Source organism: Cyprinodon variegatus, unplaced genomic scaffold, assembly GCF_000732505.1.
Source record: "Cyprinodon variegatus isolate N-32 unplaced genomic scaffold, C_variegatus-1.0 Scaffold846, whole genome shotgun sequence".
NCBI classification, from domain to species: domain Eukaryota; kingdom Metazoa; phylum Chordata; class Actinopteri; order Cyprinodontiformes; family Cyprinodontidae; genus Cyprinodon; species Cyprinodon variegatus.
The window spans coordinates 343,925-362,958 of record NW_015151299.1 but is presented as its reverse complement, the minus strand read 5'-3'; the positions used below and the strand labels follow the sequence as shown (position 1 = coordinate 362,958).

General features: G+C 35.5%; 1 protein-coding gene across 1 annotated transcript; it reads left to right on the top strand.

Annotated features, from left to right (window-relative positions):
- Window positions 1-766: 766 nt before the first annotated feature.
- Window positions 767-19,027, top strand: LOC107099203 (semaphorin-3D-like; the record flags this gene model as incomplete). The annotated part of the gene is made up of 11 exons (XM_015397251.1): window positions 767-903; window positions 4,895-5,009; window positions 5,211-5,280; window positions 5,383-5,527; window positions 6,149-6,371; window positions 6,649-6,737; window positions 6,999-7,040; window positions 9,462-9,619; window positions 13,171-13,235; window positions 13,312-13,451; window positions 18,318-19,027. Coding segments are annotated over 11 exons (1,643 nt in total), but the record flags the coding sequence as incomplete, so codon positions are not given.
- Between the last annotated feature and the right edge of the window lie 7 nt (window positions 19,028-19,034).

The window sequence follows — 19,034 nt, the reverse complement described above, 5'->3', positions numbered from 1 at the left end:
AATTTGTTGGGCTTTTCTGCCTTGAAGTGAGCGCGTACATCCAAGATATTATCCCATCTCAAGCGCGTGAACCGCTGCCAGCAGCCTGACCAATGCCAAAATTAGGGCAGACATCCTCTGTAATTGTAGATACATCAGGTATCCTCCGAATCCAAACAGGAGAAATCTCAGTGTCCTATTTCTGAAAATGCATACATCTTCGATATCCTCCACTGACAACATTGTAAAACACATCATCCTCCAAGCCTTCAATGAGTCCATTGTGTATGCCACAAAGTATGTCCCGGCAGGACTGGAAGGATCCCCTTTTCACTGTCTTCCAGTTGAAAAAAAAAATATATCAGTTGCATTGAGAGACCAGCTGGCAAGATCCAAGGGCTCAGAAAAGACAAGAGACAGCAAAGCAGGGACAGATCAGTGAGTTGCAGGGCAGCAGGAAATTTCAAACATCTCCTTTCATATCAATCATTGTGTTCTCTGCCAATAAACAGAATATAAAATGTCATCATTATCTTTCATTTGATATAAAGTCAAATACTTTAAAATCAACACATTCTGCAAATAAAGTTATTTGCTCACTCAGAGAAATTACTCAGTTTAAAAGCGAGTAGACAGCACAGCAAACTTAAGGTAAAAGAAGCAGTAGTTAACAGCTACCATTGGGCATACTGTGGTTTTAAAGCCACCTTGAGATTGAACTTAATGGAGAAACCATTATCTGAGTCTTATCTTCTCTCTTCCTTTTTTCTTTCTTCTGTTTCTGCAGAGGCCAGATTTATCTCTGCTCACTCCATCGCTGACACATACAATCCTGATGATGACAAGATATATTTTTTCTTTCGTGAAGCGTCATGGGAGGGCAACGACAAGAGCATCCTCTCCCGTGTGGCTCGTGTGTGCAAGGTGAGCTATTACTCAAGGAAAGTGAGGACAGTGGGAAGTTCTTTGAAGAAGCGGTACAGTGCCTTTCATAAGAATTTATAGCTTGTGAATTTTTTTATTATTGTGCTCTTTTAAACCTTAGATTTCAATGTACGTCATTGACTTGTAATTGTTAATTGAGATAAAATCATGAATGACTTTCAAATATTTTAAAATGAATACAAATACCATACTTTTCAGATTTGTATATTTTTTTGTTTCTTTTTTTTTTTTTCGTTTTCTGTCCAGTAGTATAGTCTTCAGAACTGTTGTCTGGCAGCCAAGGAGAAGCTATATAGATTTGCTTTCAAAATCAAGTGCAGCTTTACAGCTTTCACTTTGTTGCTCTGCTTTATAAAGATATTAAAAATTGAATTAGAATTTGCCTAAGGGTTTATTCAAATTCAGGGGACACAGAGATCTAAATACATGAGAAAAGGCAAGAAAGTAAGGGAGAAAGATGGGGTAAAAGGTTAACAAAAGAGAAACAATAGAGGAGAGAATGAAGGCTACAGAGAATACAGAATAACACACAAGAAGTCTGTTTCTACACCAGCAGAGAGAGAGAAACAAAAAGCAAAAAACAGCAATGTATCAGTAACTACATACAAGACATATTTAGTGGCAACTTAAGCTTTTTTAGAGTATATCTTTAGGCTTTGTGTGTAAGTGTGCACTTGAATCCCATCACATGTGGGTATATGTGTAAGTGTTCTTTTGTTTATTAGGTTTCTCCAAAAGAGTGTTTAATTCAGGGCCGCAGATGTGAACCTGATGAACCGGTGACGAGGCAATGGTACTTGTCACCTACAGGGAGTGCGATGGGGTAGAAGATAGGCCCCACGTTTGGTGGGGTACAAAGGATGATCTAGTTGAAGGACAGCCCAAAACCCAGCCTAATAGATAAACAACCACACAGTAACAATCACGTTCCCACCATCACATGCACATAAATAGACAGTCACTGCACACACACCCAATGTAACACTTCCCATACAAACTCTATATGCCCATGCCTCAGATTGGTTTTTGCAAAAAATAAAATACAATGGATTTTCCAGCTGTAACTTGACAGCATTTAAAATGCTTTAGCAAGACAAATGTGTGTCGTACTAACTAGGGGTATAATATGTCATTCTGTTATTTAGTGACAATCAGGTTGTAAGATTAAATGTATTTTAAAACAGACAGTAAGAGGAGTAAATGTCCTCTATGTTGCATGAAGGAGCCATATTCACTCAATATCACAAACAGATAGAGATCTTTGAGCTTGTTTTAAAGGAAGTGTTTTATGTATCCTGGAGAAAAAAAAGGCATTATAAATACATTTGTCTTTATCTGCTTTGCTTAAAGCTAGCACATGGCAGAATGCCGCTTATAATGTTATTGCTGTCAACTTTATATCATATCTAAACATATTCATTACATGGCTTCTATAGGAAAAGCTTAATATAGTCTCCTATGATATTATGATAAACACTTGTTTCTTGCCACTTAGCTCCTTAAAAAAACTACAAACTTTTTTTTATGCTCATGCATGCCAGAGATTGTAGCTTAAGAGAAAACATTTTACAACCAATGCAATTAATGGTTCAGGCTTATAACTAAGAAAGGGGAAGATCAAAATAATGTTATGCAAGGACAGTTTTAACATGTTTCCTTTTTAATTAAAGGTTAACTGTCAAAAGAAATTAAACATATCCTCACACTTTAGTAAAAGTGCTTAGATTTTAATTTGCCACAGCAATTGTAATTAACTGACATAGCAGTTTGCAATCAGCAAGTAAAGATCTATTGCTTAGACTTTAGAGGAAAACCTTTTAGCATGCTAATCTCTTGGCCAAAATCTATAAGGTAGGCTTGAAGGAGAGTCATTTGAATTACAACCCTGTTTTTCTTCCTCTACCATGTTTTGCCCTGATTGACTTCTTTTTTTTAACTATACCTTCCCTGTTGGTGGATGACTCTCCTTCCTTGTAAAAGGATATGGCTGAGGGCTTTTAAGATTACTTCTTTCTGATGAGTCTCTATGTGGAACATCTTCATTACGTGTTTGCATTTTTGGACTGAGGCCCTCAAACTTTGTCTGGTTTTTAAATGTACGAAACTCTTAGCATTTTTTGTACCTTGTCAACTTACCTCTCAGTGCTTTACCATGAGCTACTTATGAGTGCTTTTTAAAGTAGCAAAGGTTGCAATTTAAAGAGTCATTTATATACTAAGAGGAAACATGAATTGTTTTCAGAAATACCTCTTAATTTTAGAACCATCCTTAAAGAACAACATTTTGTGTCTCTTACCCAAAATTTGTTCTTTATTGCTTCTATAAAAAAAACAGGTATGGTTTCTGCTAACTATGTAGTGGTTCTAGTAAGGCCCAAAATCTAATAAATCAATGTTATTGAAAAAATGCAAAACTGCTAAAAAAAAAGTGTATGTGAAAAACACAGATAAAAACACAAAACGTCAGGCAAAGGTACTTAAAATAAGTGAATCATTTGTACATGCAGCAAGATATTTCACCAGACAATATTTCTTGAATTATGAATATAGTAGTTGTATTATATGACATAGACAGACTTTATTGTCATTTTGTTCACACAGTGTATACAAAAAGAAATTTCGTTCAGTACAGCTCTCAAAACATTTCCATTTTTAAAGTGCAGCAGTGATAACATATAAGCAGCAGTTATAAAATTTAAACATAAAACAATGTATATGATCTACAGATTCCAACTATTCTGTGTTTTTTTTTTCTTTAAACCCCCTTTATACAACATTCAGCAGTCTAGAATTTGAATTGGCTTTTTAAATTAATAAATCATCTCTTAAAACAGCATAAACTAACATTTCTAAATCTAAGGTCTTTTATCCAATCATTATCAAATAATTTGATCATATGTTTTTACAGCAGGTGTGTTCAGTCCATTCAAATTAATGGCTGCCTTCTAGGCCTCTGTAAGGCTGCATGACATCCTGACAAAGGATATCCCTTTAATTCAGGGGTGTTGGTGAAGGGATGCATTTCATGTATTCTCCATCATCCACTGCAACTTGTTGCCATGCGGCAGTCATCACTCAACACATTCAGGATCCATCTGCCATACCTTGAAATGACCAGATCTGCTTTACTCCACCCATTTCTGACTTCCCATCCGGCTCATCTGCTTGTTAGAAATTGTATCATGTCGCTTCGTCATCAAGTGTAAATATACTTTTTCGGTAAATCTGATGCCCAATTTAAAGGAGCTGTCTGTCATGCTGCAATGGAACAGAGTAGGAAGGAATTATGTCACTAAGAAGGTTTCTATATATGATGGAATGAAGGATGCACAGACAAAGAAGTCTGTGTGAATGAGAGGGAAGGATTGTAGCACTCAAGTTCTGGACTTAGAGAAAAAATATTTGTGTTTAAAATAGTCTCAAACTGCAAAATAGTTAATAAAGCATAGGATTGATTGATAATGATAACTGTTTACGATATATTTTTACAATTGTCCATTTTCTATCCACTATATGATTCATCATCTTTGTATTAATAATCTCATGGTTCTTGCTTCACTTTGTGCCATGAAACAAACCTTGCCTAGTGATTTCGAGACAAATATTGATTAACCTTCAGTGCTTGTCAGTTTCAGATCATCACTGACCACCCATGTTTAATAGATGTAATAGTACTATAGTCAAAAGGTGGAGCTAATTCTTTGTTTGTTCTGTGATCGATATGCTGTACAGGTAAACACATCAGAAGTTAGAGTCTATCTGATGATCATAACAAATGATGTTCTGCTATACAATTAATTATATATTTGTGACCTTACAAAAATGTTTTTATTTTCTGCAATAATTTTCTGTTTTGATTATTTAGCATATAACTGTTACCATAATGACATTTAATTGAATATAAATACCAAGTATATGTTTTTCAAATTTAGACAATAATATGAAATTATGCATCTACTTATTTACTCAGAATGATGTCGGTGGGCTGAGGAGTCTAACCAGTAAGTGGACCACCTTCCTCAAAGCCAGGCTTGTGTGTTCTATTCCAGGACCAGATGGTGTGGACACACATTTTGATGAGCTCCGTAAGTGACTATGTGATTTAAAAGTGATCATGACAATAGAACAGCATTTATCTTCTAAAAGAGTCCATCTGTGAGGAGTTAAGTGAAGTAATAACTGGATAATCATAGGTGCTGTGGTTAAAGTGTTAATATAATAGTCTGGTGATGAGGACTGTACAGCATCTTTCAAAATAACCGTTGTGTTTCTTTACTTTATTGAAGAGGACATCTTTCTGCTCCATACCAGAGATGACAAAAACCCCATAGTGTATGCAGTCTTTTCGACTTCCAGGTGAGACAGCTTTCTTTGATCTTTTTTTTTTACTGCAATTTTTAAAAAACATCATCTTTCACCCTTTGCTTACATCGCTCTGTGTTTTATGTTTTCTTTAAGTTCCATTTTCCGGGGCTCAGCTGTATGTGTATACAGCATGGCAGACATAAGGGCGGTGTTCAATGGACCATACTCCCACAAAGAAGGGCCAGACCACAGATGGGTGGAATACGAGGGGAGAATACCATATCCCCGTCCTGGAATGGTATGCTGTCCAACACATGGATGAATATATAGAGAAAAATTAGGTCCTTTTAAGCTCCAGATTTTATTTGGACCTGTTTGTAAAAAAGAATCCCCAGCTTTCTTTTAAATCACAAAATAATAAACATGATCTAATCTACACATTCAGGATTAATACAGAAGACCCTGCAGGGTATGCAGCAGCATCTGCTCACCCAGCCTCATTATAAGTGACCCAGCCTTGGCTTTCATGAGGTGACATGACATGTTAATCAGGAACTCGCTTAATTTGTTTAAGAATTCTAATCAAGGCAATGAACAGGATGCATGGGGGATTCTGTGCTTTATAAAACTCAGATGCAATACTGAGTGAGGGCTCAGTCTGAAATAATGCACATAATGAAGCAAGGGAGGGGGCTGGGGATGGAGAGGCACAGATGTTTCACATTTATGCTCTGTCATGCAGTTAGAATTTTTACCACTAGATGGAGACCCACATAAAGAAATACTGAGAGAGTTAGGATAAGATTTATGTTGTTAAACTCACAGTGGAGAAATTGTTAATAGTTTAAAAACTATACAGCAAAATTTCACCCTATTTATGAACAAAAGAACATTACAGCTTTCTTTTTTTTTCTTTTAGTGTCCCAGCAAAACATATGATCCCAGAATCAAGACCACCAAAGACTTTCCAGATGAGGTGATCAGTTTCATTCGACTCCATCCTCTGATGCACCGCTCAGTTTACCCTTTGACTGGGCGGCCGGTCTTCACACGTGTCCGAGTGGATTACTCCTTGACTAACATTGTGGTGGACAGGGTTTTGGCAGATGATGGGCAATATGAGGTCATGTTCTTGGGAACAGGTAAGACACTTTTCTTTTTAGAAACACCAGAGGGCAGAGTAATTCTCTACCACAGATTTCGGTGCAGCAACAACTACTGAATTGCACAATTGCACATGTATGTTACTGACAGAAAACATATGTTGTTGTTTGAGATTCATTGATGTTAAACTATCAACTATTTTTACTGAGTATAAAAAAGATCCTTCACACAAGTCTGTTTTACATAATAGATATGGATAAATATTTTTGTTAAATGATTTGGTTGAATTGATCTTTTTTCACTTTGTTTCTATAGATGCTGGTTCAGTACTGAAGGTTGTGAGCATCACCCAAGAGAACTGGTCGACAGAGGAAGTAATTCTTGAGGAGCTTCAGGTCTTTCAAGTACGTCTGACAGCTTAATTATTGAAACAATACATTGCAGTATCCACTGCTGCAGACCTCTCATATATTCCTGTCTCTGTTAATAGTGAAGCTCATAAAACCACAAAAGGGTTGGCATGGCCTTGTAATTGAAATTTTGCAAGCAGGCAGATTTATTAATCTGTTTAACAACAACATCATATATTATTTGTATTAATGTCAAACCTGCCAGTGTTATATTAATGTAAAAATTTTATTTATTTTTCTTTTTTGTTTCTACAGGCGTCATCTCCTATCTTAACATTGGAGCTTTCGTCTAAAAAGGTCTCTTTTCCAGTTTGCTCTCAAAGTCTTACATTACATGTCCACAAAACGTCTCTGTTCTCTGGTTTAATTCACACCTCATGCTTTCAGTCTGTCTCATGATGCATGCCTGATATGTCACAAGACGTATTTTTATTTGCCCTTTGTTTATACATGCATTCAGGTTGACTCCCTGTGTTAGACAGTTCTCCTTCTGCAGCTCTTTCACTCTTCCGTCTCATTACTTTGGGGTCAGAAGTGTCAGCAGACACTTCAACCCCAATCACAATCTTTATTAATCGTGAGCACTGTTTGATCTCTTTGCACAGCTTGCCTACATTTTAGTGTTGTCGCACATCTCAGACCACTTCTTTTTATTTATTAAAAATATATGCTTTGAATAAATAGGATTTCTTATCACTAACAAACAGATAAATTGCTATTGGAGAGTGCTTTACTTTTTCTTAGTTACAAAGTAACTGTTTGGCAGCTGTCCAAATGCTTTTTAAATGCATGAATTCACATACAATTGAAAAAGTACTGTAAAAACAAAAATTAGACTTGAAAACTAAAATATTAGATCTACACACGAAATATATACAAAGGAAAACCACTGCGATGGAGAAATGCTGTTGTAACAGAAAATATAGAGATGGAAATTGAAAAAAACGCTACAAACACTTCATAATTATACTAACACAAAGAACACATGCAAAGGAAAAATGATGCTTGTAGCAAAAATAACTGAGTGTTAATAAAAGCTGAAAACAAGCTTTTCTCTCCCTTGTGCTATGAGGGCCAGACTCTAAATAAAGGCATACATGGAAATCTCAGGCAGATTGTGTTAAAAAATAAATAAAAATAAAGGGTTTCTTTTTCTTTTGCTCCTCCAAATGTCCTTTGTATTTTTGTATTTTCGATTCTATAAGTAATTCCTAGTGATGTCTATGGTCTTGTCCCATACAGTATGTCTTGAGGATTGTCTCCCCCTAGTGGCCTGGAGCACTTTCATAATGCAGAGATCTTGTTGGGATTTTCGTGAATTTTTTGAAAAACCCGCCCTCTCCACCTGAAATAAAATGCACATGCACAACCTTGTACCTGCTCTTGAGAGGGAACGCCTATTAAACATTTACGATAGCATGCACAAGCCTATTTCTCCTTGTGCACGCTCTGTTTAAAAGTTGCTATTTGAATTGCTCATACATGCTTACTTTCCAAAAGAAGATTTGCGATTGTTCCACTATGTCAGACTCACCACCGTTAAGTGAAACTGTGGATGAGCATGTAGAACGGTCTTACGTAAACATATCACGGAATGATTGACTATTAGAAGGACCACTTATTTTGACGACACAGCCGGAAAAGAACATGCTCCTCTATACCTTTAACTCACAGTTGTTTTTGCAACTTGCAGGATTTTCCATTTTCATGTCTTTTGTGGATTTGTATTAGCATCCTTTATGTATTTGCAGCGGGTTTTGTATTTTCAAGGTCTGTCCACTTTCCTGCTCACTAATTTCTGGGATTACATTGTTAATCATTTGCATGTGCTAGTCTAACTTTTGTGTTTTCCATTCTCATTTTTGTGTTTTGCATGACTTTTTGAACTTGCTTTACATTCATACATTTGCATGTCATACGTACCCCTTTGCCATTTCTTTTTTATCACATTTCTGTATGAATACATTAAAATTCCCAGCTGGTAGTGATTTTTTTTATTTTTTATGACAGGGTTAAGATTTGGACTTATTTTAGAAGCTGCATATTTTTATGTTTTGTGTAACAAAACGAGTTTGAATAGGTCTTTTAGGCAGTTATTTTAATGAAGAGTCCAAATATCTACAATTGTCATCTGACTAAATTTTCTGTCATAAGAAAAAAACTGATTAGTTTCACTGTTTTGTAACAACCCAGAACAAAAAACAAAAAAAAAGTCATAAATCATAAAATCATAAACTGGAAAATACTAAATACCAGTATCCTTGTTAAAAGTAAGCTGAGTTTACCTCTGCTGACATTAGAGTGATTCCCAGCTCCTAAATCAACTCCATCAAACATTACAAAATGCTTTACATGTACAGAAAATAATTACATTCTGTCTGTCTGTCTGTCTGTCTGTCTGTCTGTCTGTCTGTCTGTCTGTCTGTCTGTCTGTCTGTCTGTCTGTTTGTCTATCTATAGCTCTGAAATCTATTAAATATGAAAAGATCTATGCTAAGATCTAAGATCTTTAAATGTTATGCTAACACAAATCAGATCTTGTTGTTTTTTTTTCTTTTACAAGTATGTATAACATTTTCTGTTGTCATAAAACCAGAAAGACAACAATAATAAAAAAAAAAAATGGAAACCTCAAATTAATCTTACGTTTTAAGATAAGTGACCTTAAGTTCAGTGTGTTGTTCTTGACACAAATTAAAATAATGCTTTTGATTTTAGCAACAACTTTATGTGGGCTCCAGAGAAGGGCTTGCTCAAGTTTCCCTCAGCAGATGTCACCTGTATGGCCAGGCTTGTGCTGAATGCTGTCTTGCACGAGACCCCTATTGTGCATGGGATGGGCACTCATGCTCACGATACGTTCCGGCATCTAAGAGGTAAGAAAAATAGGAAATTATTTGCAGCTGTGGAGCCCTTTTATCTTTGGGCTTTAGAGTCCTCAAGAAAATAATTATTTACATTATTAAACATCTTAAACGGAAGACAGCAAGTATTAACAAGCAAAAAAAAAAAAAAAAAAAATTAAATTTATTTTAACCATCTACATTATCTTTAAATTTATGCTTTATACCATATTTTTAGAAATGTACAGGCACATAAGACAAAAACTAAAAATAAACTTATTTGCATCACACATGATGTCCTACTGCATAATATAATACAAATTTGATAAAATGATTTGATTAAAATATGCTATAGTTTGGCTTTTGTTGAGGTAGGTGTTATCACACACATTCACTCAGCATCACTAGATTTAAACAAGCTGTGTGTGTTGTTTTTGTCTGTTTATGTTCTTTGTCTTTTCATGCATGTGTCTAAGATCTACAGAAACACTACCCAACAGTTATGGGTCACTCTGCCATATTATTAGACAGCAGGGATGTTGTTTTTGTTTGGGAACTAGCGGAGGCCTTGCTTTGTTGGTCTCCGGTCCTCTTTGAAAGGAGATCTACAGTGATTATGTGTAACAGATGTCCCAAGGGGAAGTGAAGGAAGAAATCAATACAATCTAAAGATCCCAAGTGACACTGCACAAGAGGGGGATATTAAAGTTTGTGTCCTTTCTATCTTTCAGAATTAGAGTGAAATTGTTTGACAATAAAAGTAGACAAAATCAAATATGCTTAAACTAAGATATAGAATAAATTATATCAAATGGGGAAACTGCACTTAGTAATTCTTTAATGCTAGTGAGCCATTAGAAATGCTCATACTCGTCATCTTCCACAGTCTCAGCAGAGACTCCCAGACTTCCCTCTCTGCAGACACCTCCTGCAGCTCTTCTGTGGAAAGCCTGAGGCCCTCCCAGGTCAGAGACACAGTCCCTCCAACGTGGGGGGTAGTCCCGTGGTCTTCCTACCAGTTTAACATGTCAGGAATATTTCCTGAAGAAGGCGTCCAGGGGGCATCTGAAAAAGATATCCAAGCCACCTCAGCTGACTCCACTTGATGTGGAGGAGAAATGTCTCTACTCCACGCCTCTCATAATTGACTGTTCTCTGCACCCTATCTGTAATGGAGTGTCCTGCCACCCTGTGGAGAAAGCTAATTTCTGCCACTTGTACCCAGGATCTCGTTCTTTCAGTCATGATCAAGAATTCATGATGATAGGCGAGGGTAGGAACTATATGGCTGAGACGATTAATTGGATTAATCGTGATTAATCGATTTCTGAAATAATCATCAACTAATTCAGTAATCGTTAAATCGTTAAATGGGGTATAAGCATGCCTTTAGCTTACAGAGCAATTATGAAACGCTGGGTTTCAGTGGTGGGTGTCCGTTCCTTCCAATCATGTACCTGGAATTGTCACTATCGTTTCCCACATGGGCGTTGAAGTCCCCAAGCAGAATGATGACATCTTTGGGAGGGGCTCTATCCAACAGCCCCCACTCAGGGACGCTAAGTAGGCCTTGTAATCGATATTGTAGTTTAGCCCATAGGTCAAAACAACAGTCAGAAACGTCCGCCCCCTAACTGAAGATTAAGGGATGCGTCCCTCTTGTTTACCTAGATAAACTCCAACACAGGATGGCTAAGCTGGTGGAAGACCACTGATCTCTATTTATGGATTGCTGATTGCCTGAAAAAAGTAAAGCCACCGTCCGCCATGCTTATACTCCCCACTCCCATGGAGACGCGCAATGTGTAGCAGTGTGTATGCCTATGTGTATATCATTTAGCTGCAAAAACAAGCCGTTTACTGCCTGTGGGAAGTCATTTGACAGGTAATTTTACTGTCAGTGAATGTTCTAACATAGAAAATCCACATATATGCCGATGTATCCTATAGTATAGTATGTAGTGTAACATTAGTCTGACTATCTCGGACTGACTCAAAGACATTGACTGAGTTATCCATTGACATTGTGTCTAATGTTAGAAAATAGAAAGTAATTCACATGAAATGTCAACATACTCATCCACATGAAGTGGATGATGCCATTGTTCCTGTAGTGTTTGTTGTATTTCTCATTTGAAAAATGTATGTGCTGAAAAATAAATATATTGGATGTTATTTGGAGGAGAAAAAAAACAACTCAAACATTTGACAGATATTTAAATATATATGGGTAAAATGCATGTAGTTTTTTCATATTATCAGATGTAATTACCAATTAACAACACTTTTGGCACATCTGTATTATTATGCTTCATTAACACATTCATTTTCTAGTGATGGGTTTGTATAATATGTTATATTAGATGATTTAGAAACTTTCCTTGACTTCATAATGACTATGCAATGTGAAGTGCCTATTTTTTTATTATAAGTTAAAGCAATTTACTTATGCAATGAAACAGCAAGTGTGTGTCCAAGTGATGAATTTATCTTTATTTTAAAGGTCTTAAGTCCCCCTGAAAATGAAAACATCATTGCTGTTAGAATCGCACATAACTAGGGAGTACCAATATGGCGGCCGGTGGCTTCACTTTAACCCCGTACTACAGTACCAATTGGCAATGAGCAATCTAGTGAATAAATAGAGATCAGTGGGGAAGACAAGCAGATCCACTCCTGCCCTACGTCTCTACCCGCAGGCCACTTTAAAGTAGAAGAGAGTTAAGCCTCCCTCAACGAGCTTGGTTCCAGAGCCCAGGCTATATGTTGAGGTGAGCTCGACTATTTTTAGCCGGTACCGCTCTAGCTCCTGCACAAGCTCAGGCTTCATCCCTGCTAGTGAGGCGACATTCCATGTCCCCAGAACCAGTTTAAGTATTCAAAGATCAGGTCGTCGAGGCATCCACCTCTGACTGCTGCCCAATCCTTTTTGCACTGGTCCCTCATGGTTCCCTTCTGCAGGTGATTGACCCACTGGGGGATGGCCTTGCCTCACTTCTTCAGGCTGGTCCTGGCTGGGTCCCCATTAGAAATAAGGATTCTAATTGTCATTACATTTTATTTAAGTTCCATACATTTATATTTGTGTTGGAAATGTTTTCAAAGCCAGGAAACAGTATTTCATAAAGTTAGATAAAGCCATATTACAAACTTTGACAACTTTACTGTCCTCCATTTGCAGTACAGTAATTGATGAAGGTGCATTTCCACTTTAGGGACTTTATGCTTTTGTCAGTGCAGTTCTATGGGGCAGTTCTTTGCAGTATCAGCCACTGTTTTTAATGCATTTTGTTGTGAAACAAAAGTCAAAATTTGTCCCAGTAAATGTCCTTGGTTTAAAGGAAGCAGATTTGAAATGACTGCCATAGTTCTTGTGTTTTTTTTCCATTACTGTATATTGAGTTAATAACTATAAGAGCTTATAAATAATGCCTTTCTACAAATCTGCCCAATGTTCTAAGTGAGACTTAATTATATATTTCAACACACCCTACAACACAAGAAGAGGGAAAACTGTTTTGTAGATGAATGGCAAATGCTAGTTGAATATTGTTTTGCATTCATTTTAAACGGTTTCTTTGCAGACGTTCTAGAAGACAGGACATCAAAAATGGAGATCCTGCCATTCAGTGCTGGGACTATGACGACAGTATGTAGACCTTATGCTGCTTAGTGACATGTGCTAGATATACGTTTATGTTTTCTGTATTTTTTCTTTTTTTCAGATCATGGTGGGGGCAAAGTGGAGGAGAAAGTTCTTTTTGGAGTTCAGAACAACTCCACCTTTCTTGAATGTATCCCAAAGTCGCAACAGGCCAAAATCCGATGGTATAAGCAAAATTTGGGATCTGAACACAGGGAGGAGGTCAGTGTACCTTCTCATCCATATTTTTACACAATTAAGCCTAGTACTCATGTATAAACAGTTTTAAATGTGCTCAACTTACTATTCTATATTCAAGCTCTCCAAAATTTGTCTTTGTTTTGGTTTAATATACCTTTGGGTTTTTTCTTATTTTTCTTCTGGATTAGTAAGTATGATAATTATTGACTCAATTGTTTTAATATAATATTATTAATTATAATTATTAGTGTTAAAATATTCATATATATTTTTCATGACCTTGAGTCTAATTAGCTCTGAAATCATGGTAAGAACTGTTTCATATCTTGTTTATGGCCAACTATTATTGGTGTTTATTCATTTCTATATTGTTTCAACTTCTTCTATCCTTGTGAGGTAAGACCTGACTTGATATCCAGCCAAAGAAATAAAAGAACAGCATTAAGCACTACAAAATGTTTTTTAGGGAGTGAATTTGAATTGACATTTAACTCTCACTACTTATAACGTCAGTGATCTTTCCCTTGCAGAATAGAAAGTAATTATTAATAATGTCCTAATTAAACTAATTAGGAAACAGCAAAAAAAAAAAAAGAAAAAAAGAAAGCTTTGAAAAAACAATGACAAAAAAATGAAATCTTTTTCTTGGTAAAAAACAAAGGTTTTTAAGTACACAACACGAGATGTTTTGTTCAGAGAAAAAATGTATAGCATGTTTTTAAGAAAAAAAAACTGTTTGGTGTTTTCTATATAATCTAGCTGTAGTGTAGCAAGATATATAGAAAAACTTAAGCATAATTAACATATTTTATTCATAAGTATACTTTACATGAAAGCCATTGCTTCTCAGGATTTTTTTTTTTCATAAGTCTGGATCATGGCAATACAACTGTGGAACATCAAGAAAAAATCTACTGGAACGACTGCAGATGTGGAAAACATAAGAAGTTTGAAATCCATCTTTCAAGATATTTTAACATCTAAGTTTTTGTCAAAGGCTTTCAGCTTTTAATGTAAACCTAACAGCTGTTTCTTAACCATTGCAATATTTCAAAACGTGTGGTGATAAAGCACTTAAGACAGAGATGCATTGAAACAGGTGATTTAAAGCATAGAAATAAATGATAGTTTTCCCTTTATAAAACAAGTGAAATGTGCTTATTAAGCCCTTATTTCTTCTCTCCAAACATTCAAAACATTTTGCTGCTGAACACCTCCTGAGTAGACCCACACTGTCTTCATCAGTGTCCACAGTTCTCTCTTTTCTGATTTACCCCATCAGCTGTCTGCTTCCCAGGAGCGAGTCTAAGTGCTGACAGGTGCAAAGAACACTAAAGATTCATGTGTTGCTTTGCAGACAGACTCAGACGTAGGAAAGCACTTTGTTTTTTGGTCTTTATTTGTTTTTTTGTGGTTCTATGTTTATCTTTGCACCTCCCATAGCGGAAACCATAACAGAGCACTCCCTATGGACAGCCATGTGTTTTGAGGTAATAAACACAATGGGGTGTTTAGATTGTTTGTGTGTCTAGGCATGCAATGATATGTGACCCACTGCTCTATAGACAGAGTGATGACATATATGTAGGGATTTCTTATTCTTTAGGTTTACCTTGTTCAGGAAAGAAATGCAACAAAAATGAAATACATAATATTAGAAAATAATGGAGAATTTATTAGTCACTATATGCAACATCCAAGTATGTGGTTGTATTTATACAACATGCAGGTATACAACATGCAGTTATCTACTGTGATAGAAGTAGTCTTGATATTTAAAAATCTTTAGATTAAATGTATAGTAAACATTTAATGAGTGGATGTTTAATAACACATTATATAACACACTGACACATATCATACGAAAAAGAAACCTTTAAATTAAACAAAATCTAGATATACTGAATATGGCAATTTTTCCCTAAAGGTGATAATTTCACTAAATTTTTTAAAATTTAATATTATTGTATTTTTTATTTTTTGACAAAAGATAGATAGAGTTTGTACTCATAACATAGTTGTTTTGATTTAAAATATTAAACTGTATGCTGCTTCAAAACAAGAACATATGATATGGTATTATTTAAAGTGAATTTGTACAGGTACATCTTATAAATCTAGATATGATTAAAATGTGTATTTACTTCAGTAGTATAATCCATTATCAGTTCACCATAATCCTTACTATAATTAGCCAACTGTTCACAGAGGACTTTATGCAAAAAGTACGGTAGTAGGAAGTAGGAAATTTACAAAAGGAAGACAAAGATCCTAGAAAGGTTTGAAACTCATTTTAGAGTCTGGGGAAATTTGTAATGTGTGAACTAATACTGGAGTAAATATACAATAACTATTGATTTTATATAAAACATTTAAATTTCAGTCATAAAATATTTTTTTAGGATTGTATAAAAATATTGTCAAATATTTTTGTCAAAGTATGCAGAGAAAACTCCTAATGTAAATATAAAGATTATAGACATGGATATTAGAAAAAAATATTCAAATTAATTAGACTTTAGAGAACTAACACCAGTCTGTCATTTTAAATTTTCAAATGAAATAGTTTAACATGTACTGGTGGTGGTTTTGAATTTAAAAGTGAATATACATTGAGTGCCTTCAATGGGAATTGCATAAGGATATGCTAAATTGAATTTGATCGTATGTTTTTTTTATTTATTTTTTTTTAGTAATACAATTTTGCCTGTTTCCACTAAAATCTCTGTAGTTATAAGCATTCTTTGCTCATTGGATTGTTTTACCGTCCTGGCAAACCCGTTATGTGTGACTCATTTTGGTTTTGGTACTTTGTTTTCTTCTCCTTTTCATTTTGTCAGCGCAGATTCTCTCTGTGTTTTCCTGCTGTGTTTTGGGGTCTTAATAGAGGCCCCCTCCGCCAGCTGCACACTGCACCTGCATTATAATGTTCACTGTCCTCATGTCGTCCCTTGTTTTATCCCACCACTAAAAGTCAGCTATAAAAGATGATACCTGGAAGAAATGTATCTCTTCTTCTCACAACAATTTTGCATGTGTATGTATCCACAGTATCCCCATTGTGGGACAATAAAGGGGTTTTTCTATTTTTTCATCCCCTGGAGCCTGTAATAGCTTACTATTGGAAAATAACTAATAAGAAAACTATGAATGATGAATAATTTCATGCTGTGTCCTCATTAGATAGAAGCCTGCCCCTCCTTAAACCATGTGAAATATATTTGATATGTTTGCATAACAGAAAAAAAGAACAAAAAAGCACATGCATAGAGAATGCCTTTAAATGTAGAATTCTAACCTCATCTATTATTTTGGAGTTGCATGGTTTCCAAATCAACCACCAAAATGCAAACATAAAAGCACACATGGAAAACACATAAAAACAGACCATCTGCATTAGTTTATGTATCCTGTGACGTTTAAAAACAGGTTCTTTTATTTTGAATAATCAAGGAGTGGCGTTAAAGACCCGTAAATGAACAAATATGTACAAGTTAAAATGTATAAACAGTGACAGAGAAGGTTGTTTGTTTGTAGGTTTAAAGAAAAAAAAAAATCCTGTTTGCTAAATCGTTGTCATGTATTACTAAATAACAGTGTGATGGAAATAACTAGAGTAACAACAGCATCTGCATCTGATCCTGAAACTCACATTGGTTTCAGATATTCAGGACACCATGTGTTGAAACAAGATCACTTACATTGAGCTTTGTAAAGTATTTAGTCCCTTTTATCTTCAATGCATTTATTGTGAGTTAACCAACATACTAACATAATGGGTACTTCACATGTATATTGTGAAATAAAAGGGAAAATATTACATTGGCCTTTAATATCATATCTGTTGATGTCAATGGCTATTGTGCAGGAACATAAAAAATATTAAAAACTTCAACAGGTATTTACACTTAAGCAAGGCACTGTAAACACACATTTTTACAAGGAAAATCGAGTCTGACAAACACCTTCTACAATTCTTAGCTAAATCAAGCAAGTTAAACCTACAAGGGTCATAGCAGGGCTGTGGGAGGTTTACTTAAGGAAGCCTGAAAAACACAACATGCTCCACACACACACAAACACTATCTTACGCTTCCTCATTAGTCATCCTAGCACAGCTTTGTTTTTTTAGATGTAGAGAGGAGCAATGCTATCCGATGAATCAGTTTGGAGGCCAAAGAAAAGAGGACTATAAACATTAACATGCTTTCTTAACACCTTAAAGAAAAACATGTATGCTTCCCAGCAAAAGAGAATGCTCATTATGAGCTCAATGAGCTCTCGAAACCATAAAGATTGGTTGGGTTTTCATGAACTGTATGCCAAAATCATCCATATTAAGACAATAAAAGACCAGAAATATTTCCGTTAGTGTGCCATGAATCTAAAATATATGAATGTTAAAGTTTTATCATTCCATTATCCAATCCAATCCAATCCAATCCACTTTATTTATATAGCACGGTTTAAATAAACACAAGGTTTCCAAAGTGCTGCACAACAAGATAAAATAACTAAAATAAATAAAAGTAATAAAATAAAATAAAATAAAAGCACTGCCCGGACAGGATAAAAATATGCATGTGTATACATAAAATCAACATGTGTACATATGGAAAATAATGCACTTTATCACAATATGCTTAAATTTTGAGAAGGACCTGAACTTATAGTATAAAGTACTCTTACAAGGGGACCTTTCCATTTACATAAAACTTAGTAAGCTAGCTACCATCTGCAAATTTTTGTGTTTTTTGTGTGTGTGATTGCAAAAGGATTCTTGAGAAAAAGTTTTTTGTTTTTTTTCTTAACTAAAGCAGAGGTAATTGTTTTCTCCTAAGTCTTTAAGTTTCAAAGATGTTTTTTTTTTTTTTTTTTGCCTCTTAGGTCAGACTTGATGATCGTGTTGTCTCCACAGACAGAGGACTCTTGATTCGCTCCCTTCATGCCTCTGATGTTGGTATATACTTCTGTGTGGCTCAGGAGAACACACACTTCACCTACACTCTCCTACAGCTCACCCTGCAGCTTCTTACACATGGATACCGTGACAGAAAACCAAAGCTTGGGGAAGATGCAATTGTAGAGCAGCAGCATGGTGCCGAGGCACGTCAGCGGTACAAAGACTATATGAGAGTAATGAGCACTCCCTTCCACTCTTTAGAAGAGTACTGTGATTCACTTTGGCTTGATAAGAGGGCATCTAGGATGAGAGGCAAAGGTTTAGGACATGGTAAATGGAAACACATGCAAGACTTAAGGAAGAGCAGAAATAGGAGGCACCATAGGGACAGAGAGGAAGGCACAGAGAGAAAGAGTCAAGTCAGGGTGATAAGGGCAGCATGAAGATGAAAAAGAAGGTCATAAATATTTACATAATAATAAACTTTGTACATATTAGTTTTGTACAAGTATGAAACTGATAACGCATAACTTGAAATGATTATCCCAAGGTTTTGACAGCATTATGCCACTGATATATAAAAAATAAAATAATAAAATGCTTTCTTTTTTCAGTAAATTCACAACTATGAATAATTTGTAAGGGGAAAGTCAGCAGCTACTGATTATAATTATGTTACATATGGCCACCAATTTCAAGAG